General features: G+C 55.6%; 1 protein-coding gene across 7 annotated transcripts in view; it reads right to left on the bottom strand.

Moving 5' to 3' along the window:
• The window catches only part of TNRC18 (trinucleotide repeat containing 18), an 84,961-nt gene extending 59,877 nt beyond the window's left edge, over positions 1-25,084 (bottom strand). For 3 of the 7 annotated variants that reach the window (XM_073886294.1, XM_073886296.1, XM_073886295.1), the window contains exons 1-3: positions 11,904-11,925; positions 2,432-2,587; positions 225-350 (exon numbers count right to left, since the gene is read on the bottom strand). In XM_073886294.1, coding sequence (XP_073742395.1) covers positions 225-350; positions 2,432-2,587; positions 11,904-11,910 — 289 coding nt within the window. In that variant the 5' untranslated portion in view covers positions 11,911-11,925. Of the gene's footprint in view, positions 1-224; positions 351-2,431; positions 2,588-4,169; positions 4,314-11,903; positions 11,926-22,322; positions 22,643-24,703 lie in introns of those variants that run through there. The other 4 variants (XM_073886297.1, XM_025863812.2, XM_025863813.2 and 1 more) reach the window with 4 other exon arrangements.
• Positions 25,085-25,305: the final 221 nt, after the last annotated feature.

Below are 25,305 nucleotides of genomic sequence, written 5' to 3'. Positions count from 1 at the left end.
AGAGTTGTTTTAAGGGCCTGAGAGGATCTGGCGGGAGCACAGCACAACTAGAAGGCACCAGAAGGCTAGGGGCGGGGCTTAGGGGCAGGGGTCTCAGAAAACAGTGTTTGCCTGGAAAACAGGTGCTGCCTGGAATACTGGGTAGTGGTGGGGGGCCCCAGACAAACGGCTCAGAAGTTACCCCCCCCAAGCCCAGCGTCCCCGCTCCTGCCCCCTCATCATACCTTTCTGGGTATCGAAAATGCTGGGCTGACCCAGCTGGCTGAGGAGGGGGCTCCCGCTGCTGGGGGGCTCCAGGTGGTTCAGGTGGAGGTAGGAGGGGTACAGCCCGCTGGGCAGGTGGGAGAAGCCTGCAAGAGAGAAAAACTGAATTGTCCCACCGCACGGACTCCCACGAGGAACTTCCTTCCATCCCTCTCTTGAGAATAAAATATTTTAGCTGTCAGCCCCCTGGTTCAGGGAGCCCTGAGATCTGTGGCCAGCTCCCCAGGGCAGGCCTGCCCCCACCTCCTCCAGACCCCCTGGCATTTCAAGCCTCCCTCCAGGCCCAGGCAGCCCCCAGGGGCTTGGGCTCTCAAATCCCCCAGAAAGAGGATCAGAATGGATCCAAAGAGGCAGGGGACGGTGATGACAGATTAACCACAGGCCAAACACTGCCCACTGCTTTGCCTTTATTCTCATTTAAACTTCAACAAAACCCTGTGAGGCAGATGCTCTTAACATCCTCACTTTATAGATAAGAAAACAGAGGCTCAGGGAGGACCACTGGCCCAAAGTCACACAGCAGAGGAGCCTTACTTTGAATGGAAGTCACTGGGACTGGGTTAACCTCAGCCCAACACAGACCCGGTGGGGCAGTTTACTGATTTAATGAGTCCCTTCTCTGCTGTGTGAGCCCGAGCAGGTCACTCGCCTGCTCTCAGTATCAGTGCACCCAGCATCTGCAGCTGCCAGGTCTCCCAGGCCAGGAAGGAATGCCTCCTGGTGAGGATCCTCCTAGTCTCTCCCCACCAGTGCTGCCCAGAATCAGGGCTTCATGGGACAGAGAAGAAGGGAGGGTAACCACAGAGAAAGAAACGAGACTCCTCTGAGGGCCCACGGGGAATGGAGGCCCAAAGAGCCGCTCAGCAAGGCCCAGAAAGGCAGGCGGGCTGGCGAGCAGGCAGGTAACGGGGCACTGGGGGAGGGTCCTCCCGGGCCACAGGCCTATCAGAGGTCCTTGAGACGCAGGTCCCGCGTGCCCCGAGTGGCTCCCTCTGAGGCCAGAGATCCAGGGCCTGTCCCTGGCCACACAGGACCCATGCTCCTCCCAGAGCACCACCTGATAATGGGCGTTAACAACAATCACCGAATAACCAAGACCACCTGATGCACGTGATCTCTTTCGGCCCTGGAAACATCGCATGGGATCCCTGTGCTGTCTCGTCTGGAAAAGAGACCTAGCAGTCCCTCTCTCACAGCTGGTCGTGGGGATACGCTGAGTCCAGCTGCGCAGCGGCGTGCATGTGTTTGTAACCGTTCCTACATTACTGGTGTTTGCAACACGGGAGGAAAAGGAGTCAGGCAGGGCAGAGGCGCAAGCTGGTGGCACAGAGACACCAGGCGGCGTCTGCTCTTCAGGCCTCTCCAGCCCCGCCCTGGCTGGCTAAAGTGGGAGGAGGCTCAAATGGGACCCCAGCCCCAAAGGACTGCCCACAATCCCGGGCCTAGAGAGGCAGGACCACCCCCTCCATGGGAGGTACACATGATGACGGGTACTTGGCGAGACTCGGGCACAGAGGAGGACGTGGGCCAACAGTGAGCCGTGAAAAGCCCAGGAAAGCCCTCAGCCTGCGGTGGGTGCTCCCAGGACCCAGCATCCAAAGGCCACCAGAGGTGGGGAAGGAGCTCAGGCTCCCCCAGGCCTATCTCTTCACCAACAGAGGGGAAAGTGAGGCTCCAGGGAGGTCCAGGATTTGCAAGGCTCCCAGACGCCCACATTTACAAGCACCACTGAAGAACTGCCAGGGAGAGCCCTATGGCCCTGGTCCCATTGCTCCAATGGTGATTATGGAGGGCCCCCAGGGAGACAGCGGTGAGCAGAACAAACTCAGCCCTGCCCTCAGAGCTCACTCTGGTAAGAAAATAATCTGTCTTCACAAGTGAGAGGTGGGAGGGGGGAGGGGGGTCAGCTGAGCCCTAAAGGATGAACAGTGGGTAAGTTAGGAGCTGCAGCAGAGGGAAATGACTTGTGCAAAGGCCCTGTGGCAGTGACCAGAGGAAGCACTGAGCATCTGAGAAACAGCAGGGGGGCTGAACGACCAGGGCTTGCCCCCCACATCCAGCTACCGCAGGAGAGATGACCAGAGGTGGAAGGGAGTGGGAAGGATGGAGAGGTGCCAGGGACAGTGGCCCACAGCCCTCAGCCCCGCCCACCTGGCACACTCCTTACCTTCATGGGCATGAGCGGCCCATAGCTGCACCATAGGCAGGTTGCTGGGGGTAGGGGAGCGGAAGGAGAGGTCAGAGGGCAGGGGCACAGGGCTCCCATGGGATGAGGCTGAGGGCCCCATCCCGCTGGCCACAAAGCTGCCCAAGAAGGCCTCGCCTGCAGAGAGAAGGGGGGCAGCTGTCAGGCACCCACCAGGCCCCCACTGCCCAGCCCAACACCCCGAGTTCCCCATGTCTCCCCCACTTCTCAGAGCTGACACTGCCAGGAACACCAAAGAAACCTTTCCGCCCCACCCCAGACCCCTGGGCTCAGGACGAGCCTGTCACCTCAACCAGACCCAGTACTTGAAAAACCTGCAAGTGCAGCCCCCAGAGAACAGCCAGAAGGAAGCCCACCACCATCTAAGGCCCTCGCCTCCAGGGCACCCAGAGCTCGGCAGGAGGGTATGGTCCCCCCAACCTGCTGATGAAAGCTGAGGCACAGTTGGGGGCAGGGACCTCCTGAGGCCACAGAGCGAGGAGGTGGGGGGTGGGGGGCTCAGGGTCTAAACCCCTGCTCATGCTCTGAGCGCCTGGATCAGGGAGGATCCCCCAAGTCAGAGAATGACCTCCTTGAGGACCCCACAGCAACCCTGCTGAGCTCTGAGTCGTCGTCCTCGGCCAGCCTCAGCCAGCCTGGTGTGGAAGGAACCATGCGCCCATTTAAGGCATGAGAAAGCTGATGTTGGGGGCTGGGAAGTGCCTGGTCCCACAGCCAGTGAGCCACGACCGGGAACACACACCCAGCGAACATCCCAGGGCTACAGCGAATTGGCGAGAGCACCAGAAGGAGAGCCCTAGGCCTCCCACCCGAGGTCCCTCAGATGGGGGGGTGCGGTGGCCAGCCACTGCTGGGGAGAACAGCGTGCTGGGGGCCTCGGTGGAAAGACCTACCCTTGCCACGCCCCACTTGGCCAGGCCCATGCCAGGAGGGACGCCCCCTCACTATGGCCACCCAGGGGCTCTGGCTCTCAAGATCCATACACCCCACCCTTCAGGGGAAGATCCCAGCAGGCCTCCAGGTAGGTCACGGGCCAGAGGGAGGCCTGTGATACTTGGGCAGGGGACTGCCCTTCCCTGGCCTCAGTCGGCTTATCTGCAAAATGAGAATACTAACGCCTCCCTTAAGAACTGTAGCGAAGAGGAAAGCATGAATTGAGCAAGAACAACAACACGGCAGCAGCCCACAGTCTGTGGAGATTCCGAACCCTCCCCCAACGCCCCCAGGAGGTGGGGCAGAGGCCTGCACACAGAGCTGAGCATGAGGGTCACCAAGCACCCAGCAGGAGCCTGCCCTGGCCAGCCGGAGCTAAGGCCTTCTCCGTGTGCCCCCTCGGGCTACCGTCTCCGTATCCATGTGAAGCAGGTACTGTCTGCAGTGACCCAGAGAAGTGACTCCGGGGGGGCCGGCGCCCAGGGGGCTCACAGAGCCCTGTCCAGCCTCTGGGTCCCCAACAAACCGGTATGCAGGTCTGTGTACAACAGGTGCTCACTCACTACCTCCCGGGGGGCACCCGATGCCAGAATGTCCGCCCACTCCCTTTGGGGTGCACGCGGGGAAACCAAGGCTGCAAGGGGCAGGGCCTCCGCCTTGGTCCTCCGGAGTGAGGAGGACACCTTCTGGCCACATGTGCCGTCACCGGCACCCCGCGCCTGGGGAGCCCCCCACGCTCCAGCCCAGCCTCACCCAGCCCCCTCACCAGACTCCAGAGCCAAGCCTTCGGGACCCAGGGCCATGGTGGCCGGTCAGTACACCCATGTGGCCCCAGCCTGGGCGGCAGGGCCTCTGGGCCCCACTAGGCCCCAGGCTTCCTCCTTGGCAGGCAGGCGGGTAGAAGGCTCCGGAAGCCGGCAGCCAGAGGTTTGCGCAAGGGCTTACATCAGCCACCAGCTCTTCCTGCCCCGGGCCGCACGGAAGCCGGGTGGCCCAGGCCTGCCCCTGCCCAGGCTTGTGAAACCCGCCCAGCAGCACCCAAGGCCTGGTGGGGCGTTGGTGCCCGGATGCCACCAACGGCTCCCGCCCGCCACAGGGGCTCAACGGTGCCCAAACTCCCTTCCCCGGGTCTGGCCGGGATGCTGGTGCCCCGGAAAGACCGCGGGCCAGCGTGCGCCCCCCCCAGACCGCAGGTTCGCAACTCTGTGCAACGGGCACGCCAGTCCCACGTCAGACCAGGCCCCAGGTCTCCCTGAAGACCCCTCCCGGCTCGTTTCCACCTTCGGTGGGGCCCTCCCGGCCACTGCATCCAAGCCTCCACCAATGACACTTGGTAATGTCAAATCCCTCCGTCAGCCTCACTTCCCGCCACATCCAGGGCCCAGGACCTGCCTGGCACAGAGCAGGTGTCAACTTTTGGACGGAGGACGCGAGCATTGTTTCTAATCCCCTCAGGATCAAAGCAGATAGACACATGTCAGGATTAGGAGAGAGTGTAGGTACAGCCCCTGACCCCTGAGGACACCGTGCGCCATGCCAGGCCATCCGGCCTGGACTCCCTGGGGTGGGGGACGGGCCGCACGTCACCAGGGTCTCCAGGAGGCTTTGTGAAGCCCCTCTCCCCACCCCAGCAAACCTGGGGCTCTTCTCAAGGTCTAGCTCCACACCCGTGCTGCTCCTCACACCCACCCCTGGGGACCCACTGGACTCTCCCTAGACTTGGCTGGAAATCCTCCAGCACAGCCCGAGGTGGGAGGGGTCTCGCTCCCTCCCACCCTGGGCTGAGTGCCAGGCCTGCCTCCACCCTGGTCCCAGGCTGCCCCCTGGTGGCTAGAGGTGCCACCTGCTCCAGATGCCTGGGAAGCTAACACCAGCGACCCACAACACACATATGACCATCCTTCCCAAGAGTAACGGCGAACACGCCCCCAACACGGACAGGCACCCGGCCTCACGAGTGCTTAAGCCACTTCACTGCCACACGTGTCATTTATGGAATCTTCTTGCTGGCCTGACAACACCCAACAATCTCAAGTCACAGGGCACTGGGCTGGGAACAGAGCTGGACCCCGGAGCCCAGAAGTCGAGGCAGCCACGCGAGGGCCACCAGGGCACCCGCCAGAGTGTTCCCACAAGTGCCCCGCTTGCTGTTCACAACAGACCAGGTAACTGGCCCCATAACCAACAGTGTCGGACGCATGCTCCGTGTCTGCGTGGACCCTACAGTAGCCACTGGCCACTTGTGGCCGAAGAGCACTTAAGTGTGGCTGGTGAGGAAACACATATTTAATTTTATTAAATTAATTTAGACTTCATTTAGCCACTGTCCGCGAAGGACATGGGAAGGGAGGTGACAGAGGGGTCCCCAGGGACGACAGAAGACCAACCCCAGCTCCAGCGCCCACTTGCTCTGTGACTTTGGGCAGGTTTCTGAATTTCCCCAGGCTGCGTGAAGTGGATCACAGAGGAAAAGGTGATTTGTGAAATGCTTCTGTGAAGTGCCAGGCAATGCAGGGCTAACGTTTTTACTCCAGTTACAGGGACAAACCCTGGGGCTCAGAGAAGCAGAGCGACTGCTCAAGGTCAGGGTCTGAGAGGGACCGCTTCCTCTACGCAAATTCCATCTGCCCTTTCTTAAAATCAAATTTTATTTTTATTATTTTTCTTAAAGCTTTACTTTCTATTTACTTATTCATTTATTTGAGAGAGAGAGAGAGAGCACAGGCAGTTGGGAGAGGGAGAGAGAATCTGAAGCCGACTCTACGCTGAGCACAAGCCAGACACAGGCCTCGATCCACCGACTGTGAGGACCCTGACCTGAGCTAAGCCAAGAGTCAGATGGTTCACTGACTGAGCCACCCAGGCACCCCTAAAATCAAATTTTAATTTAGAAACCAGACAGCTGGTGACTGCCCATTACAAAGGCACTGACCACTACTGTATCACACACTTTTCAAATGGCCGATTGCACACAGTATGAATTTCACCTTGAACTGAAAAAGAAACCACAGGTAAGCTCTGCTCTCCCCTCCAATGCCACACCGCAGTGTCCCCCACCAGGCCAGGCTGGCCGGTAGACCAGCCTCCCCGCCCTGGGCACCCCAATGCCCAGAGCGAGGCAGGCACCGTGGGCAGAGCAGTCACCCATCCTGGCTCAACCTCCCACAGCCCTGGGAGCGTGGGAACCTTGTTACCCTCATTTTACGGACTGAGAAACTGAGGCTCAGAGGTTGTTGCCTGGGGGACCGCGTTGCTTAGGCAATGTTACAAGCACACTGCCACCCCAAGCCCTCAGCTTGGGAATCCCACCATGGTGGGCCCTTAGCTCTAGCCAGCCACTGGGAGAGGGAAAAGTGAGGGAGGCCACCCCCTAGGAGGCACTTAGAAAGTGATCTTCTCCCTCTCTAGTGCCCAGTGCCCCAGGAGAGGGCAAGGGCACCCCGGGGTGGGAGTGGGGACAAGAAAGGAGGCCCGGAGGCCCAGCTACAGTTCAATGGGCCTCCTCCACTGCCTGGGGGAGGGGTTCAGGGTCCCTCTGGGAGCATCAGCAGCAGGGATCTGGGCAAGGTGACCCTAGCCCCCTTGTCTGTGCCCCTTCCTGCCCTCCCCAAACTGAGACCCACCAACAGCCCAGCCCCTCCCACCCCACATCCTGCCAGCCATGGACAAGAACCTCGGGAACACAGCAGGGAGCCAGGAGTTTGGGGGTGCTGGCCAGCCCGCTTTCAGCTATCGCCACCCCCCTCCCTGACACCTGGAACACAGGAAGGGTTTCAGGAGTTGGCAGCCTCCAGCGCTGGCCAAGATCATGAGAAGGCAGAACTCGAATCCAGACAAGGTCCGTCATGCCTTCTTGTCCATCCGTGCATCCGTCCATCCATCCCTCCCTCAACGCTTATGTAGGGCTCACTGTGTGCTAGGCGCTGGGGAACGAAGCCCACCCAGATGCATTTTGTAAGGGGCTGCGCTATCCCCATCTGCTGGCAGACCCCCCCCCCCGAATTAACAGTGAGGCCACCTCTGCTGGCCGGGGGCATCTTGCCTCTGTAACAGATGGAGTCCCTGGGGACCCTTCTAGAAGCTGACTATATAATGGGTACCTGAAGTCCTCACTGGTGGGAGCAGGGAGGGGTACTTGGTGAGATCAGGGTGGGTACAAAGGTTAAGTAAACAGTGAGGGACTTTATCACTGCAAATGGGCTGGGCTGGAACACGGAATAGCACAGCCCTGCAGGCTGCATGCACCCCAGGGCCTTTGCACCTCAGCCTGGAATCCATTCCTCCCTCCAGATATGGCAAGTTGTCTGTAAACTCCCATCTCTTAACACCTCAAGTAACACTTGAACAGTACAGCCTGCCCTAACCCTAACTTGTTGTTCTATTTATTTATTTTGTTAACCATGTTATTTTAGATTGCAACCCACCGCACCCCACCCTTTCTTGAATTATTTTTCTCCACAGTGCTTATCACCATTTATCAGACCAAATACAAGTTAGTTCCTTCTTTATTGTAGCTCCTTGTTTATCGTCCCCCTCCACCCACTGGAACAGGAGTCGGCAAGCTTTTTCTCGAAAGGGCCAGATAATAAATCATTTGCGCACCGTGGGCCTATTCTGCCTGCTGCAAGGAAAGCAGCCACGGACACCTCAACTGCTGCGTTTTGTTCCAATAAAACTTTATTTACAAAAACAGGAGGTGGGGTGCCTGGGACCACCTCAACTACTGGGCTTTGTTCCATTAAAACTTTATTTACAGAAACAGGAGGTGGGGCACCTGGGTGGCTCAGTCGGCTGAGCAGCTGACTCCTTGATTTCAGCCTAGGTCATGACCTCAGTGTGGTGAGATCAAGCCCCAGGTCAGGTCTGCCTCAGCACAGGGTCCACTTGAGATTCTTTCCCTCCCTCTGCCCCTCCCCGCCGCTAGCACTCTAAATAAAATAAATAGGATCTTTAAGGGAGAAAACAAACAGGAGGTGGACCTAATTTGGCCAGTTTTGTAGGCCCCTGAGTTACAATGTGGGTTTAAGTGACCCCTATACTGCACACAGTAGGTGCTCAATTAGTATTTATGGATAGGAGGGCTGGGCAAGGTCATGATCAGCTAGGGCTGAGGGAAGGAGAAAGGGGGGGGCTTTCCTGGGACCAGACTTCCCAGCCAGCATAAGGCTTGCTAAAGGCTTCAAGGCTTTGCTTCATTCTGTCTCCCCACCCCCATCAACCCTGGCAGGGGGTGTGGGGGGGTTCTTAACCCTTTTGCAGATGAGGCATTGAGGCTCTGACTCCAAAACCTACACTCTTCCACTCAGCCACACCACCCAGACACTAGACCCTATTTTCCTATTTTCACTCCCCAAGGCCCCTCCCCCTAACCACAAGAGAACAAATACATTGTCCCTTTCTACTTAAAAGGTTCTGGCCTCAGAAAGGAGCTGCATCCTTTACCGTGTCACCAAAGGCTATCAGAGCATCTCATCAGCATGATCAAATCAGGGTTATCACCCAGAAAAGAGCTCATTCCAGCCCAGAGCACCGACATGTGACTCGGGCGTTTCTATGACAGCAGCTGAAAATAGTGTGAGGACCCTCCGGATAAAATGACCTTCAGACTCCCACTGATCCCGAGACGCAGGGACTTCTGTAATATCTAAGCCAGAGAGTGGGTTAAAGCCTTCGCTGTATAAAGAGTCTTATCATTCAGTAAGAATCCCAAGCAAATCACCAACGACAGTAAATGGCTGAATCCAGTGAAAAATTTGTCGTTAGGATTACAAAGAAGTATTAAAACGGGATGATGTCATTTTCATCTGTCGAATGAGCACATTTGGGGTTTGGCTGTGGCGAGGGCGGGGGCGAGGTGGGAAGCAGCCCAGGGAGGGTGAGCAGAGGGCCAACCCTTCCCCAGCTTTTGGAAAGCAAATCAGCAGAAGAACTCTTCAGCCCGGAAAAGGCACAGACCCACTTTTGGGGGTCCCTCCCAAAGAAATCACCAGATGTACTTACTAAGATGCTCACTGCGGCCAAATTGATGGAGAGATTCAATGCACTCCAATCCAAACCCCCACAGCAGAGAGTGTGTGTGTGTGTGTGTGTGTGTGTGTGCGTGCGTGTGTGTGCGCGCGCGCACGTTTGTGAGCACGCGCGCATACGAATGGAAAGCAGAGTCTCGGAGAGGTCTGTGCACCACCCATATTCCCAGTGTCAGTCTTCGCAAGAGCCAAAAGGTGAGAGCCACCCAAGGATCCGCTGGATAAAGAGAATGTGGTCCATCCATACGACGGGATATGATTCAGCCTTAAAAAGAAAGGCAGCTCTTACGTGAGCTCCAATACGGATGAATCTTGAGGACGTTATGCTAAGTGAAATAAGCCAGACACAGAAAGACAAAAACCAAGACAAAAGTAGAATGCCTCTTTTTATGAAGCCCTGGAGCAGCCAAGTTCATAGAGACAGAAAGTGGAAGGGCAGGTGCCAGGGGCTGGGGGAGGCGCCTGGGGAGTTATTGTTTAATGGGACAGGGTCTCAGTTTGGGATGATGGAAACGTCCTGGGGATGGACGGTGGGGGTGGTTGCACAGCAGTGTGATTATGTACTTAATACCACAGAACTGGACACCTAAACACGATAAAAATGGTAAATTTGTATGCACTTCACCAGTTAAAAAAGAAAAGAAACACAAAGGGTTGGGGCGCCTGGGTGGCTCAGTCGGTTAAGCGTCTGCCTTCAGCTCAGGTCATGATCCCAGGGTCCTGGGATCGAGTCCCACATCGGGCTCCCTGCTCAGCGGGGAGCCTGCTTCTCCCTCAGCTGCTCCCCCTGCTGTGCATGCTCGCTCTGACAAATGAGTAATATCTTAAAAAATAATACAATCTTTTAAAAGAGGGGTGCCTGGATGGCTCAGTCAGTTGAGCATCTGACTCTTTTTTTTTTTTTTTTTTTTTTTGAGCATCTGACTCTTGATTTTGGTTCAGGTCATTGTCTCAGGGTCGAGGGACTGGGCCCTGTGTTGGGCTCCACATTCAGAACAGTCTGCTTGAGATTCTCTCTCCCCCTCCCTCTGCCCCTCCACCCTGCTTGCTCTCGTCTTATCATCTAAAGATAAAAAAAAAATGAGAAATGTCTTTTCATCACAGGACACCATTAAGAGAAAGAAAAGGTGAGTCACCACATGGAAACAGACCTGTGCATCATGTCACCAAGGAAGGGTTTGTATCCAGAATATATAAAGAACTCCTGCAAATCAGTAAGAGAAAGACAACAAAATGTAGAAATAGGCACCAGGACGGTGGCAAATACGTCAAAATGGCCAGTGAAATGACTACCAACCTTTTTTGTTTTTTTAGATGATGATGATGATGATGATGATGATTTTTTAGTAATCCCTACACCCAACATGGGGCTCAAACCCACAATCCCGACATTAAGAGTCACATGCTCCCGGCGTCCCAGTACTCAGCCTCTCAAACTAGGGAGGAAATGTGAATCGAAACTACTACGCCCCCACCAGAGGGGCTAACATCAACAAGGAAAGAGGGACAATATTAAATATTAATACACATCTGGAGGAGGCATAAATTAGTACAACCACTCCGGAGAACAGTTTGGCAGAATGTGCAAACCTTTCTGACCCAGCCGTGCCCTCACGGGTATACACCCAAGGGCGAGGCCTAGAAACGCACATAGCCAGTCCAAATTTAAGAGTCTAACCACCAGTAATAGTCAAAATCCGAAAACAACCCAAATGTCCACCAACAGCTGGATAAACACATTGTGACATGCCATACAATGAACACCTCCAGCAAGAAGCAAGACAACCACCCGGACCAGGGCCACGGGAAGTCTCACAGCAAAACACACAAAAGACAATACACTGCACGCTTCCTCGTACTGCACATTAAGTGTGTGGGCAGACAGCTCAAATCTCTGGGGGTTGGATGGGGTTCCCTGGGGATAGGGAGGGGCCAGTGACCCAGGGTTATGTGGAGGGGGGAGGTTGTGAAAAAAAATAATAGAGCTGTATGTCTATGATCTGTGCTCCTTTCTCTGTGTATCTTAAACCCCGATAACAAATATCCGCAGAAGAAAGGTCAATGTGGGTGGAGAGCCCAATCTGAACCCTAACACAGTAAATATCACATTCCGAGTAATTTCTATGAACTCTCACACTGACAAAATCTGCACAAACTGAAGCAAGTAAATAAATTAAAATGAGCCAGGAAAGGAAAAAGGAAAGAAAAAGAAAAATTCCTACCAAGTACGTAGCTCTCCTCAACCCCTGGCTTTCCAGCAGAGAGCTCAGGCCTCGCTTCTAGAGCCCTTCTCTTCCCAGCTGTGTGGCCTTGAGGAGGTAACACAACCTCTCTGTGCCTTACTTTCCTCTACAGTAAAATTAAGGTATTGGGAAAGGAAAGAAGCCGTGGCTGCAGCGCTCCCCCGCGCTGGACATAGGTTAGCAAGGCTGAGGGACAGAGCTCCAGGCTGGGGTTGTGGGCGGGGGGCTTACCCTGCATGTTCTTGGTGCTGTGGCTGAGCCACGGGGCCTGTGGCCACTGCCACTGTCCCCAGGCTCCCATCAGTGTGACAGGCAACTTTGAGTCCTGAGCTGCAGAGGTTCCCCCCAACCAAGCAGAGGCCTGGGAGCGGCAGGAGCCACCAGGCCAGATCAACTGGCTCCAGCCTGGCCTTGCCAGGAGGGGAGGAGTCCAGCTGGACCCGCCCTGGCCTCCCCTCCCCAGCCCGCCTCCCCTCCAGCTCCCCATACTACTGAGCTTTGTTCCTCCAGCTCTCTCTCAGCCAGGGCTACCAGGCCTCCCTCCCCTCCTGCTGGGAGCCAACCCTGACCCCCTCCCCCTCAAGGGGGTCAGATCCCAACAGGCATCCTTTCGCTCCCTGCCACCAGAGAAGGCCAATCCGGCTTTAACTCCAGGTTCACTTCCAGCCCCGAATAAGGGACCCCTGTGGCCTGGGACTTTGCCTGGCCCCAACCAGAAGCCGAGCCCACAAAGTAGGTACTCAGGTCTAAATACAGGGAATCCCGAAGCAGTCCAGGGCGGGTCAAGGCCTCAGCTGGGCCAGTGATATGCAAATGAATCCACCCCAGCCTGGCCCCAAGGCTCCAGACATTCTCCCTTCTGTAGCAATTACAAAGGACCTCCCCATTGATTTTCTACTCCCCCTCACGGAAGTCTAAGGAGGGCCTTCTAGAAGCGCTGGGCCAAAAGCTAGGAAACCTGGGAGTGAATGGCAGGGACCAAGGAACGCGGCCACCCCTCCCAGGCACAGGAGCCAGGGGAAGGAGAGTGGGCTGGATCCCAGAAGTGGGGACAACACAGACCTGTCATGACAAACCCTTTCCCATATGCCAGAACCTCACGAAAATGACAGCCATGTGGTTTACAATGGAGAGAAAACAAAACGAGACAGGAACAGAAAGGAGACAACCTCACATTTTGGAAGTGGGGAAATGGGGACCAGAGAGGTACACCTTGGCAGGGTGGGAAGCTAGGGAAATTGCAACCTAAACCTGGGCAGTGACGTTATCAAGAAACAAGCAATTCCTGGGGCCCCTGGGTGGCTCAGTCAGTTGAGCGTCTTACTCTTGATTTAGGCTTAGGTCATGATCTCAGGGTCATGAGATCGGAGCCACGCTGTCAGGCTCCGTGCTGGGCGTGGAGCTGGCTCAAGATTCTCCATCTCTCTCCCTCTGCCCCTCCCCCGCTCACCCACAAGAGCTTCCTCTCTCTCTAAAACAAATAAATAAAAATCTTTTTAAAAAAAAGAAAAGGAGGAGGGGCACCTGGGTGGCTCCGTCAGTTAAGTATCTGCCTTCCGCTCAGGCTCAGGCTCAGGCTCAGGTCATGGTCCTGAGGTCCTGGGATCAAGCCCTGTGTCGGGCTCGCTGCTTAGCAGGAAGCCTGCTTCTCCCTCTCCCACTCCCCCTGCTTGTGTTCCCTCTCTCGCTATCTCTCTCTCTCTCTCTCTCTCTCTCTCTCTCTGTGTCAAATAAATAAATAAATAAAATCTTTAAAAAAAAAAGAAAATAGAAAAGTATAAGGAAAGTAGGTGATCAGTCTAGGAGATCCAATATCTAGCAAATAGGAGTACTAGAGAGAATGGCAAACGTGGTGGGAAGAAAATTATAAAATACTAATAGAATTAATATCAATTCCAAAAAATTATCAAAAAAAATTCATACTGAAGGACCTCAGTTTCCAGATTGATATGGCCTATGGAGCACCAAACACAGCAAATGCAAAAGAACCCACAGTGAGACACATCCATGCACAATTTCAGAACAACCATGATGAAAAGAAGAGTTAACAGTAACTACCAGGCTTACTTTGTGCCAAAGTTCGGGCTTTATGTACATAAGCCCATTTAGTCTTCATAGAAAAGGTAGGCACTATTCCTCATTTCACAAAAAACACAACTAAAGCATGTCTAAGACCACATGGTCAGTAAGCGGTAAAGCATGACTTTTAGTAGTTCTAAAAGATTTTAAGCATTTGGAATATAATTTTTTTTAAAAAGGCTCACAAACGGGGCGCCTGGGTGGCTCAGTTGGTTAAGCGACTGCCTTCGGCTCAGGTCATGATCCTGGAGTCCCGGGATCGAGTCCCGCATCGGGCTCCCTGCTCAGCAGGGGGTCTGCTTCTCCCTCTGACCTTCCTCTCTCTCATGCTCTCTACCATTCTCTCTCTCTCTCTCAATAAATAAATAAAAAATCTTTAAAAAAAAAAAGGCTCACAAACGAAGCTCAAGAATCAAAATAGCATCACACTCCAGTAACACTGGAATTTTAAAAGGTGATGTTGCAATTCCTTCAAATATTAGGAGGAAAGTATTTCCAAAATGCCAGTCAAGTATGAAGGTAGAATTAAAGGCATTCTCAGGCATACTAGGTCTCCAAAAACCTTGGCGTCCATCTTTCACAGAAAGCTACTGTAGAATGTGCTCTACCAAAACAAGGAAGTAAGGCAGAAAAAAAGGAAGGGAGGGAGTCGGGAAACAGGAGGTCGAACACAGCGGCGAGTAAAGGGAGCACGAAGGATAATGGCTCTACAACAGGCCCAAGCACGAAGCAAACCAGACTAGAACAGGAAGATGAAAACTCTAGGAAGGAAATCTCCAAGAAAATAAGCAGCTCATACAGATCTGACTGTATGAAAAGTGTTGAATGAAATGAAAAGTGTTCTAAGAGACTGGAAGACAGAGATTCTAAGAAATCCCAGCAATTTTTTTAAAAAGGCAATGAATAACTCCAGGAAATAAAAAAGTGAATTTTATTATGCTACTTGGCTCAAATGTGGACAATATTTACAAAGTCAAAGCCATAATGATAAACCTGGGGTTTTTTTGGTTTTGGGGTGTTTTTTTTTTAAGATTTATTTATTTGACAGAGAGAGAGAGAGAGAGAGAGAGAGAGACAGCAAGAGCGGGAACACAAGCAGGGGGAGTGAGAGAGGAAGAAGCCGGCTTCCTGCAGAGCAGGGAGCCCGATGCGGGGCTCGATCAGGCTCGATCCCAGGACCCTGGGGCCACGACCTGAGCCGAAGGCAGACGCTTAATGACTGAGCGACCCAGGCGCCCCAACCTGGTTTTTTTTTTAAAGATTTTATTTATTTATTCATGAGAGACAGAGGCAGAGTCAGAGGGATAAGCAGGCTCCCCGCAGAGCAGAGAGCCCGATGTGGGACTCGATCCCAGGACCCTGGGATCATGACCCAAGCCGAAGGCAGACGCTTAACCGACTGAGCCACCCAAGCATCCCAATTTGGTTTAAACACAACTGTACTGGGCGCCTGGGTGGCTCAGTTGGTTAAGCGACTGCCTTCGGCTCAGGTCATGATCCAGGAGTCCCTGGATCGAGTCCCACATCAGGCTCCCTGCTCGGCAGAGAGTCCGCTTCTCCCTCTGACCCTCCCCCCTCTCATGTGCTCTCTCTCTCTCTCTCTCATTCTCTCTGTCTCAAATAAATAAATTAAAAAAAAAAAATTAAACACAACTGTACTTCACATATATTGGGAGGACAGGGAAAATAAACATGGTCGGGGGGAGGGGCGCACAGTGATTTAACAATAAAAGTAAACATTTACTAAGTGCTTATTATATCCCACATATTGTTCTTTTTTTTTTTAAGATTTTATTTATTTATTTGAGAGAGAGCACGAGAGGGAAGAGGGTCAGAGGGAGAAGCAGACTCCCCACTGAGCAGGGAGCCCGATGCGGGACTCGATCCCGGGACTCCAGGATCATGACCTGAGCCGAAGGCAGTCGCCCAACCAACTGAGCCACCCAGGCGCCCATCCCACATATTGTTCTAAATGTTTTTCATGTTATTCACTATTTACAATCTCATGAAGTAGATACTATTATTTTCCCTAATGTTACAGATGAGAGAACCAAGGTTCAGAGAAGTAAAGAAACTTGCCCACAGTCTCCCACTAATAAACGGGCGAGTCAGGACTCAAGACTCAAGACAGTCCATGCCAAGTCTTCATCTTCCACACAAGTCAACAGAGAAAAATAACCAGCAACAGAAACAGGTTATTACCCAGAAATATGGATGAAAAGGCCACAAGAAATAGCCAAAAGATTTAAATTAGGGAATCAAGAATAAGGAGACAGGAAGCAGGGGATAGCTGGTTTTCTTCATAATCCTTGTAACAAACACCATTTGACTTTTAAAATGATGTGGAACTTTTACTCTTAAGGTTTATATTAAGCATAAAGCAGAACTGTACAGTTTCAAGGGGGGAACTTTATAGTAGGAAGAGTATTTCTCAATAAAACTTAAAAAAATAAGAGGAAAAAAGTTGTAAAATGCACAATTAGATGCTAACACACAACCACCAGAATGAATAGAAGCTAAAGAAACGGACAATCTCATACTAATGGCGAAGACACGGAGGCACCAGAATGCTCCCGCTAAGAATGAACAATGGTGTGACCACTGGAAGATTCACAACTGTTAAGGCTGAACCTACATACACACTGTGACCAAGCAATCTGCTCCTAGATACTACATCCAAAGAAGCGTGTACGTATGTGCACCAAAAGGCCATGTTCATAACCACACTATCCATAGCAAACACTGGCAACACTGACAGGCACGGATAAATTGTGCTGTTTTTATGTATAATACTCTACAACAACAAGAGATCAATTACTGTACACACCATAAGATGGATGAATCTCACCCACAAAATGTTGAGTGAGAGCAACCAGAAATAAAAGAGGGCTTGCTCTATGATTCCATTTATAGAAAGTTCAAAAATAGGTAAAACGAATCTAAGGTAGCAGAAATAAGAATGATATTGGAGGTGGGGCAGACAGTCACTAGGAGGAAACATGAGGGAGCCTTCTGGATTCTGGAAACATCCTGATCTAGTTACCATGGCTGTGTTCATTTTGTAAATATGCAATGTTCTCAACGCTCAAGACTGAATAAATATGCAATGTTCTAAACACTCACGATTGAAGCATTTTACAGTATATCTGTTACACACACACCAAAAAAAAGAAAAATGAAATTAAATTGATGGGTTCAGGTGGGAACCCCTGAGTCTCAGGCACGGAACGGGCCATATACACTATTCCAGAGGCCCCCGGAGAGGAATGGACTAGAACAAGAAATTAACTTGTTAGCTTGATGACTTGAGTCATCAGTTAATGATAACAGTCATTACAGCAAAATGACTTTTACTGTAAGTTTTGCGGAGGGCCGGGCCTATGCTACGCACCTAGCAGGCACTTACTCATTCAAACATCACAAGAGCCGAACGAATTCAGTACTGCAAATGGCCCCATTTTATAGATGAGAAAATCAAGGCTTAGAGAATGATCGCACACCCAGGAAATGAGGGAGCAAGATGGAAGACTCCAGCAATCTAACCCCAGCCCCTAGGCCAACCTGCCTCCAGATGAAATAGTTCCTTACCCGGAGACTGCAGAGTAGAATCTTCAGCTAGCTCATGAAAGCCCGAACGTGCAAAATTGTGAGGGTGCATGGAAAGGGTGTTTTGTTCACTTTCACTAACTCATGAAGGAACTTCAGATACAGAGGGTGGGAGCATTTGTGGCCTGCAAAGGGGGCATGGAGCCTCGAAGTCCTCCAGAGTCAGATGCCAGGCCTCTGTGGGCCGCTGTGTGGTAAGGACCCCGGCCTGGGGGAGCCAGGACTGACCGCTGGCCAGGGCTCCCAGCAGCCCCTGGGGGAGGCCCAAGACCTGTCCGGACACCAGTTCCCATGGGTCCCCTCAAAAGCTGGGCTGGGAAGTCAAGGACAAAGTCAAGACAGTGATGGGACTGGAGTTGGGGTGGAAGACAGGGCTCTGAGAGACGGGAAGGGAGCTAAGTTTGCTCCACCCCAGAACAAAAGCAACCCAAGCTGGTCACATCCACATCAAGGATGTTCAAAATCACCGCCCTCTCCCCAAATCTGTTCCTGCACATTCCTCCAAATCCAGCTTTTGTCTTCCTTCTCTGCCCCGCCACGTGGGTCTTAGCAGCCCAACCTCTGCAAGGCCCCCAACCCCGGCTGTCTCCAGCCTCCCTCCCTGGTCACTATCACCTCCCGAACCGCCTCCTCACCACTATCTACCAGACAGCCTCCAGCTGGCTGCCCAGACCAATTCTGTTAAAAACTTGGGAGGAAAGTTTGAAATAGCAGGATGACCTGCCCTATGACCTTCCCCAGGTCCAGCCGTTGTGAACACTCTCACCCTCTATGTCACTCCACGTCAGTGATTTATCGGTATCTCCCATCCATGTATAAATTACAGATACTACTTTTTCTCTTCCCGAGCCATTCCTGAGTCAGTCACGGCCATCGCATCCCCTGCCCCTAAACATGCCAGCGTTCTTACTTCCAAAGAGCAAGGACATTCTCTTCCAGAAGCCCGGTACGGTTATCAACTTCCTGAAACCTACTATTGATTTGATACTATCAGCTCATCTACAACCCATATTCCAATTTCATCAATTGCCCCGAGGATGTCCTTTAGAGCAATTTCTTCCCTGATCCAAGATCCAATCGCGGGCTGTACGATGCCTTTTGCTGTCACATTTTTTTTCTGCCTTTTAATCAGGAACAGTTCTTGGCCTTCCTTTGTCTTGTATGCCACGGACACTTTTTTTTTAAAGAGTCCAGGCCAGCTCCGTAAAATGTCCCTCACTTCGAATCACTTCCTCGATTTAAAACCCTCAACTGCCTTCTCATTCCTCAGCGTGAAATTCCAAGACCTCATTACTGGCCTTCGGGGACCTGCAGGGTCCCCCTCTTCTCCTCCCCCTGGCTCCTGTCACTACCTCACCACCCTGCTCCTAGAGCCCCTCACCCCTGGGAGCCCTTCACTCCAGCCCAAACAGACCCTGGGCGTTCTCTTTTCCTTCACAGCCTGTATCTCTATTTAAAATGATTTCTTTCGCTGATTTGTGTGCTCACTGCCCGGCCCCCACACTAGGATGGGAGCTCCAGGGAGGGCAAAGATTTCTGTCTGGTCACTGCCGGATTCCCAGAGCCAGAGCAGTGCCTGGCACACAGGAGGCCCTTGGAAATGGTTTGCTGAGTAAATGAACAAGAGAGGAAGCCCTTTGGATTGACAGCCAAACAACCGCAGGCTCAGAGATCCAGGGGGCCGGGGGAGGCCCCTCCAGAGTCCAGAACCTCCCCCAGGCCTCTGCTGTGCCTCCGGCTAGAGGAGGAAGCACCCAGCAAATCTCCCTTATCTCTGGATCGCCTTACTCCACCAGCCAGTCCCACGGATTAATCTCTTTAAATCAATCCCAGTAGGCCAACGGGCTGGATTCCAGAGATAGAGCTGATGGACCCTGGAGGAGGCCAGTGGCCCCTGATTGTCCACCGGCAAGTCCCAAGTAGGAGGCCTCTCCTGCCCGATCCTTGGGTTCCACCCCCCATTCATGTATCTTCCAGGGCCCAGCCAGCCCCCGGAGTGGGGGCAGGGAGAATAAACATCCAAGTACAAAATCCTGCTAATAGGTCTTTAATTGCAGCCTGAGGAGGACCTGAGTCCAGGCCTCCCAACCCCAAAGCGGAGAGGCAAGCCTACCAGGTGCTTGTCACTTACTTGTCCATTTCACTGACTCCTGTGAACAGTTAAGGGCTCACACTACAACAATACTCAAGGTTACAGAAAAGTAATGGCCAACCAAACCCCATTTACTCTTTATTTACCTCCTCCTCCTCTGCACAGGGAAGAGCGGAACCCCTCAGCCTAGGCCGCTGATGCAGAAAGGCATCTTCTAGACACCCTCCCTCACCACAACCCCTGGCTGGATGGGGTCCCAGCCTCAGTCCCAGTCAGGGTCCCCCTCCAGCCCAGAGCTCTCCCAGAGCCTCCCGGAGGGCCAACTCCCTCTGCCTGCCTAGGAGGGCTGGATTCACAGGCACTCTCACCCACTCTGCCCAGCCAACTGGGAAGGGGTCCAGAGGTAACCTGGCCTCTCACTGCCTTGCTGTGCGACCCAGGGCACAAGGCTCAGCCTCTCCGGGCTTCCCAGAACAAAAACAAACAAAGATAGGGCTGATAAGGCTGGCCAGACCTAAGTTGCTGACAGCCAAGTAGGAGAAGCGCCTGAAAGAGAAAATTTAGCACCTGCACCCAGCAAAGAAAGAGGGGGAGGGGTGCTGGGTTGAGGAATTTGTAATCCACCCCGCCCAAGCAGTGAATGGAAAGCAGCTCCCTACCTCCTGGCTAATGGGATTAGCGCAGGGCTGGGCTCTCTGGGCGTTGGCCTAGGGTCCAGGGTCTCCCAGCGGCCACTCAAGGTGGGGGTAGCAAGGGGCAGCGCCAAGCCCCTCCTGCCCTTCCCAGAGCCTGCCTGCTACTTCCTCCATGACCCCGGCTGCCAAGCACGCAGAAGTCAGGCAGCTCCTAAGGCAGGAGGCCCAGACGACAGGCCTCTGCAGCCACCTCCAGCTGGACTTCCTCCTCCTGCCTGCTACTCACATCTCTTGCCTCAGCCTCCCCATCTACCTAATGGGTGTTAGGCGGTCTGCCCACTGCAGCTAAATTCAGCTGGGCCCTGGCTCGCTGCAGACAGGCCGAGGCACCTCTTCATAGGGGCTGTTTTTACTCCTGCTCATTAGGACACTTGGCCTCTATCAGGCAGGAACCAGACTACAGATGGGGCGCCCCCTCCCAGGCTGGGGGAAGGCAGAAGGCCAGCGAAGGCCCTGCCAGCCAGAAAGACCCAGGCTCTGACTTCCAGGCCGAAGAACGCTGTCCTCCACCCTGGCTCGGACGGAGTGACCGGGGGACCTCAAAAGATAGGCAAACACAAAAATTACCGTGGCCTCTGGGGGCGCGCAAAAGGGGATGGCCCAAGCGGCGCTCCGTTCTCCAGGGCCGCCCCCGAGACCCCTCCTCTAGGATCCCGGCACCCCCTCCCTCGCCCACAGCGCACTATGAGGGAAAACCGTAGCCTGGGTCACGGCCCCCTGGGCGGAATGCGGCCGCAGCTCCTGGGGGGACGCACGCGCGCCCCGAGGCCAAGACCCAGTCCTCGCAACCCCCGCGGGCGGGGAAGTCTGCGCTCGCCGCCCCGCGTGTGCCCCTCCCCTGCCCAGCGCTTCACAAAGGCCCTTTGTCCCGCCGAGCCCCGGGACTCCGGTTCCTGAAAAGTTCCATGAGAAAAATCAAAAGAGAGAGGCAAAACCGGGCGAGCACGGCCTCGCTCGAGTGGGCACGATCGGTGGGACAGGGCCAGGGAGGCCGGAGGTCTCCTTTCCAAGGCCGAGGGGCATGTCGGCGGCTCCCCGAGAAATCGCGAGAGTCCCAGCCAGACTACACTCTGGAGTGGGAGAGGTGGATTTTTTTTTTTTTTTCTTTTTCTTCTTTAAGTGTAGGACGCCAAGCGAAGAAGCTGGAGGCGGCCGGGGAGGAGGGACCGGGTGTCCTTCGGCGGCAGGTCTGGAGGTCCCCTGTCTCCCTTCCCACCCTGCCCGACTGGAGCGGCCGCGGCCCGCCCAGGACAAGCTTCTCCCGCCCGGGTGCCGTCCCTAGCGAGCCTGAGCGGCCCCTCTCGGGAAACGACAGGAGCCTCCGGGCCCTCTCTTGGCCACCTCCTCTCGCAGTTCCATGTCAGACCCAAGGTTTTCCCTCCTCCGGTCGGGGCCGGCCAGATCCGCTCCCACGCTGCTTCCTTCCCCTAACTCTGGGGTGGCGGCGGCCCAGCTTCTGCGTCCCACCGCGCCGCGCGCCCACCTGCCCTCCTGCCCGCCGTTGAACACGGGGCTCCTGGGGCCGGGACTGCTGTGCGCCTGCCGAGGTGCGCGTCCTGGGACAGCCGCTCTCCTCCCGCGGGCCGAGGGGGACCCCGGGGGACTCTGCCCGCGGGCCGGAGGCCGAGATCTCCGTCCTCCCCACAGCCTCAGGCGCTGGGGCTGCCCGGAGACCCCGCGCGGTGCGAGTGGAGAAGCTAGGAACGGAACCGCGGCCCACGGGCGCCGGGCAAGGGCGTTTGCCAAGAAAAGGTTTCGAGCTCGGGGAACGGATGTCTCAAGAGAGTGTGGAGCTGGCTTATTCTTTTCTTGCCCAGATTTTGAAAACCCCAACCTGAGCTGGAGCCGCAGAGACCCTGGGATTGGAATCGCCCATGGTGGCTCCGATTTCAGCAGACGCGTGTGCTCTGGGAAGGCACCCGCGCACCGGGGAAGGCCGCCGAGCCGCGCACCCCCGCTCCGCCGGATCCTTGGGACTGGCCTCTGTCCCGGGCCCGGGGGTCTCCCCGCCCTGGGAGCTGAGCCTGCCCGCACTCCCGTGGACCCGCCGAGGGCAAGGGAGGTGCCGCGTCCCTGCCGAAAACGCCCAGGAACAGGCCGAGTAGTTTTTCCCCCCAGCCTCCCTCCTCAGGATCCCGGGCGGACCGGAGGGGGGCGGCCACGGCGCAGGGCACTTACCCGGGTGCGGGTGGAGATTGAGGCCGGCCATGTACTTCCCGGGCGGCAGCGGGCCGGGCAAGCCAGAAGCGGGCAGGCGTCCGGCCGCAGCGGTGCCCACGCGGTGGCTGTCCATAGCCAGGCCGGACAGCAGCGGCGGCGGGGGGCCGTGCACGGACCGCGGGGGCCCGAAGTCTCGGCCATCCATCCTCCGCGGGAGTGCCGCAGCCAGCCCCCCACCCGGCCCGCGGGCCTCGCTCAGTGGGACCTAAAAGTTCGGCCTCCGCGTAGTCCCAGAGTCCTCGGGCGGCGGGGGCTCCGCGGCGTGCATGGCGGCGGCGGCCAGCGGGGCTTGCGCTCGGCTGCGGGCCCGCGGCCCGGGGCGCACAGGCGGCCGGCGGTGGGGCCCCTCCGGGCGGCCAGGCGGAGCTGCGCGAGGCGGCGCACACGGCGTCTTGGCGGGGAGAGGAGACGGGCCGCGGAAGAAACAGGCGGGGGGGGAGGAAAAAGGAGGGGGAGGAAAAACAAAGTTTCAGAAAGTCGTCTTGCCGTTCGGGGTTGGGGACTGCGTATCGGGTGGCCAGAAATGAAATCGGGGGTAACCCCTTTTCCATAAAAAGTAAAAATCCATGTTCCTTCCTCTGGCGGCTTCAGGCTCCCCGGGGACCCGGCTCGGCAAGTGGCCGGTGGCGCGCTGAGCCCCAGCCCAGACTGGCTCGGCGGCTTACGGGTCCTCCCGAAACTGGGAAAGGCCCCTCAGCCGCGCCCGGGCTGCATAAATACAAAACCTCCCAAGTGGGATTGATTCCTGGGCGTCACATGCTCCGGGGTTTCAAACCGTGAAACCTTTCCATGAGCAGTTCGAAATGTCTCCCTAAACACTGTGTCACTATCTGATCCGGAAAGTTTAATATTTAACCTTTTTGGCCCCTTGGCCTGCCTTTTTTGAGTCTGCTTTCCCTAAGCTCGCCCTGAGCCGCCAATTAGTGTTTTGTTTTGGTTTGGCTTTTTTCGGGAGAAAGGGTGCAAAGACGGTTTATTATTTTTAAAGAGACTCCGTGCCTCCTCCCGCCGCCCCCCTCGGGCCGCTGTGAGTCGCAGAGTCTGAGTCCGAGGACCCGAGACGTGGCATTCTCGCCCGAGAACTGGAAAGAATCCTTCAAAACAAGCTTTGGTTTCATTTTCCAACGCCTTGGCCTGGGAATCCTGCGGCCCGAGGACGTGGCCTGACGCAGGGGATTTGGGGGGAGGGGGGCGGTCAGAGGGGAAGCAAGGGGCTCCAGGGTCTTGCTCCTACCCTAGCTTCGCCCCCCCAACCCAAAAATAACCTACAAAGAAAACCTTCGCAGCGCGGGCCGACCAAGGGGCGCCTCCCCCAGCGTTGGGCAAATCCCCCTGTAGTTTCAGTTTAAAGCTGTTTGTTTAAAAGATTTGTCGTTTGCCGATTCCCATGGGGGCGGGAGGGAGTCTTGGAGCCAACCCTGCCCTCGCTCTCCGTCTGCCCGCAGCAGCTCGGATTCCTGATTCCGGGAGGCCCGGGCGCTCCTAGAGCCGCCGATCCACGCCAAAGCCACCGGCTCCGGGTGCCCGCCCTGCGCCCCACGACCGGCGCCCAGCCCCCCGAGCTGCAGACCCCCTCAGCCGCAAACCCCCCGGCCTCCTTCTCCAGCCTCCCTCCCCAACTTTGCTAAGGGTGCTTATTTTAACCCGGTTTTGGTTACAGACACCCCCTTCCCTCCCTCCCTCGCTCACTCCCATCAGGCTCTGGTTACCAGATCCGCGTTTACTTTGGAAAAATCTAAGATCGCCACATCCGAGGATACATGTCTTAAGGAGGCGATGAGCTTTCCGTGATTTTTTTTTTTTAATGTTCTTTGTGTAGCTTTTTAAAAGCTAGAGCTTCAGAGCATACCCCCGACGCCCCACTTTGGGGAAGTCGAGGTGAAGGCCCCCGGAACACCCTCGCTCTGGTAGAGAAGCTGGCTCGGCCATCTGCGGGCTCCGCTGCGTTCTCTCTACTTTTCTCCCCCTCTTAAATGCCGTTAAAATGGCTGAATTCCGGCTTTTAATTAAAAACAGCCTATAATCGAAAACGTCTCGGCGTCCCTGGCTCCCCCGCCGCCTGCCGGGAACCGAGAAGGGAACCGACGCCCCTCAGCCCGGCTGGGCGGGCTGGAGCTGGGCTGAGGGCTCAGGTGGGCGCCCGAGGCACCATGGCCCGCCCCCACCCTTCCCAGGGCGCCCCCACCTCCCCGACGCCGGTCCCCGATCCAGCTCTTGGGGGCCGGAGGGCTGCGGGGATCCCCCCGCGCACCCCGAAGGGGAGGGGGTGGGGGGTCAGCTGGAGAAGTTTGGAGACCGTCGCGCCCGGCCAGGGACGGACCGGCGGCCGGGCGGCGTACCTGGCGCGGCGGGGCTCCCGGCTCCGGGCTCCGGTGACGGCGACTCCGGTGGTGGCCCCGGCTCCCGGCGCGGCTAGGCGCCCGTGCTGCCCGCCATCCCGCCGCTGCTGCTCCCCTTCGCCACCCGCAGCCGCCTCACACTTTTTGCCCGCCTTTCCTTTTTTTGGTAGAAAACCGCTCCCCGGGCCGAGCGCTCGGCGCGCCAACTCCTCCGCCCTCCCGCGGCCCGGCTCCCGCAGCCCCCGGAAAAGCCAGCTTTCCTCCCGCCGAGCTCCCCGCTTTTTAATAAAATCCAGGTAGCGCCGGTTTAAAGAATCCCAAATCTCCATATACAGCCCGGGATTGGAAAAGGTACATTACACAACCCCCCTTTCAAGTTCCTCTCGCTGGATCTAAAAAAAAAAAAAAAAAAAAAGCCAGCGGGAGGGGGGAGGGGGCGGTTGGGGGAGGGGAGTACTCTCCAGCGAAGAAACACGCATTGTTCCCGGGCGCCCGCCTCCCCCCCCAGGCCGGCCCCCGGCCTCCATCCATTGGCCCCGCGCACCGCCAATCACGCGCATGTAAACACCTTGGCCCTCGGCCATTCCTATAAAACCAATTAC

The sequence above is a fragment of the Callorhinus ursinus genome, unplaced genomic scaffold, assembly GCF_003265705.2.
Source record: "Callorhinus ursinus isolate GAN/ISIS: 27379988/994484 unplaced genomic scaffold, GSC_fseal_2.0 scaffold70, whole genome shotgun sequence".
NCBI classification, from domain to species: Eukaryota; Metazoa; Chordata; class Mammalia; order Carnivora; family Otariidae; genus Callorhinus; species Callorhinus ursinus.
Note: the sequence above shows the minus strand (reverse complement) of the source record. Positions and strands in the feature narration are given on the sequence as shown.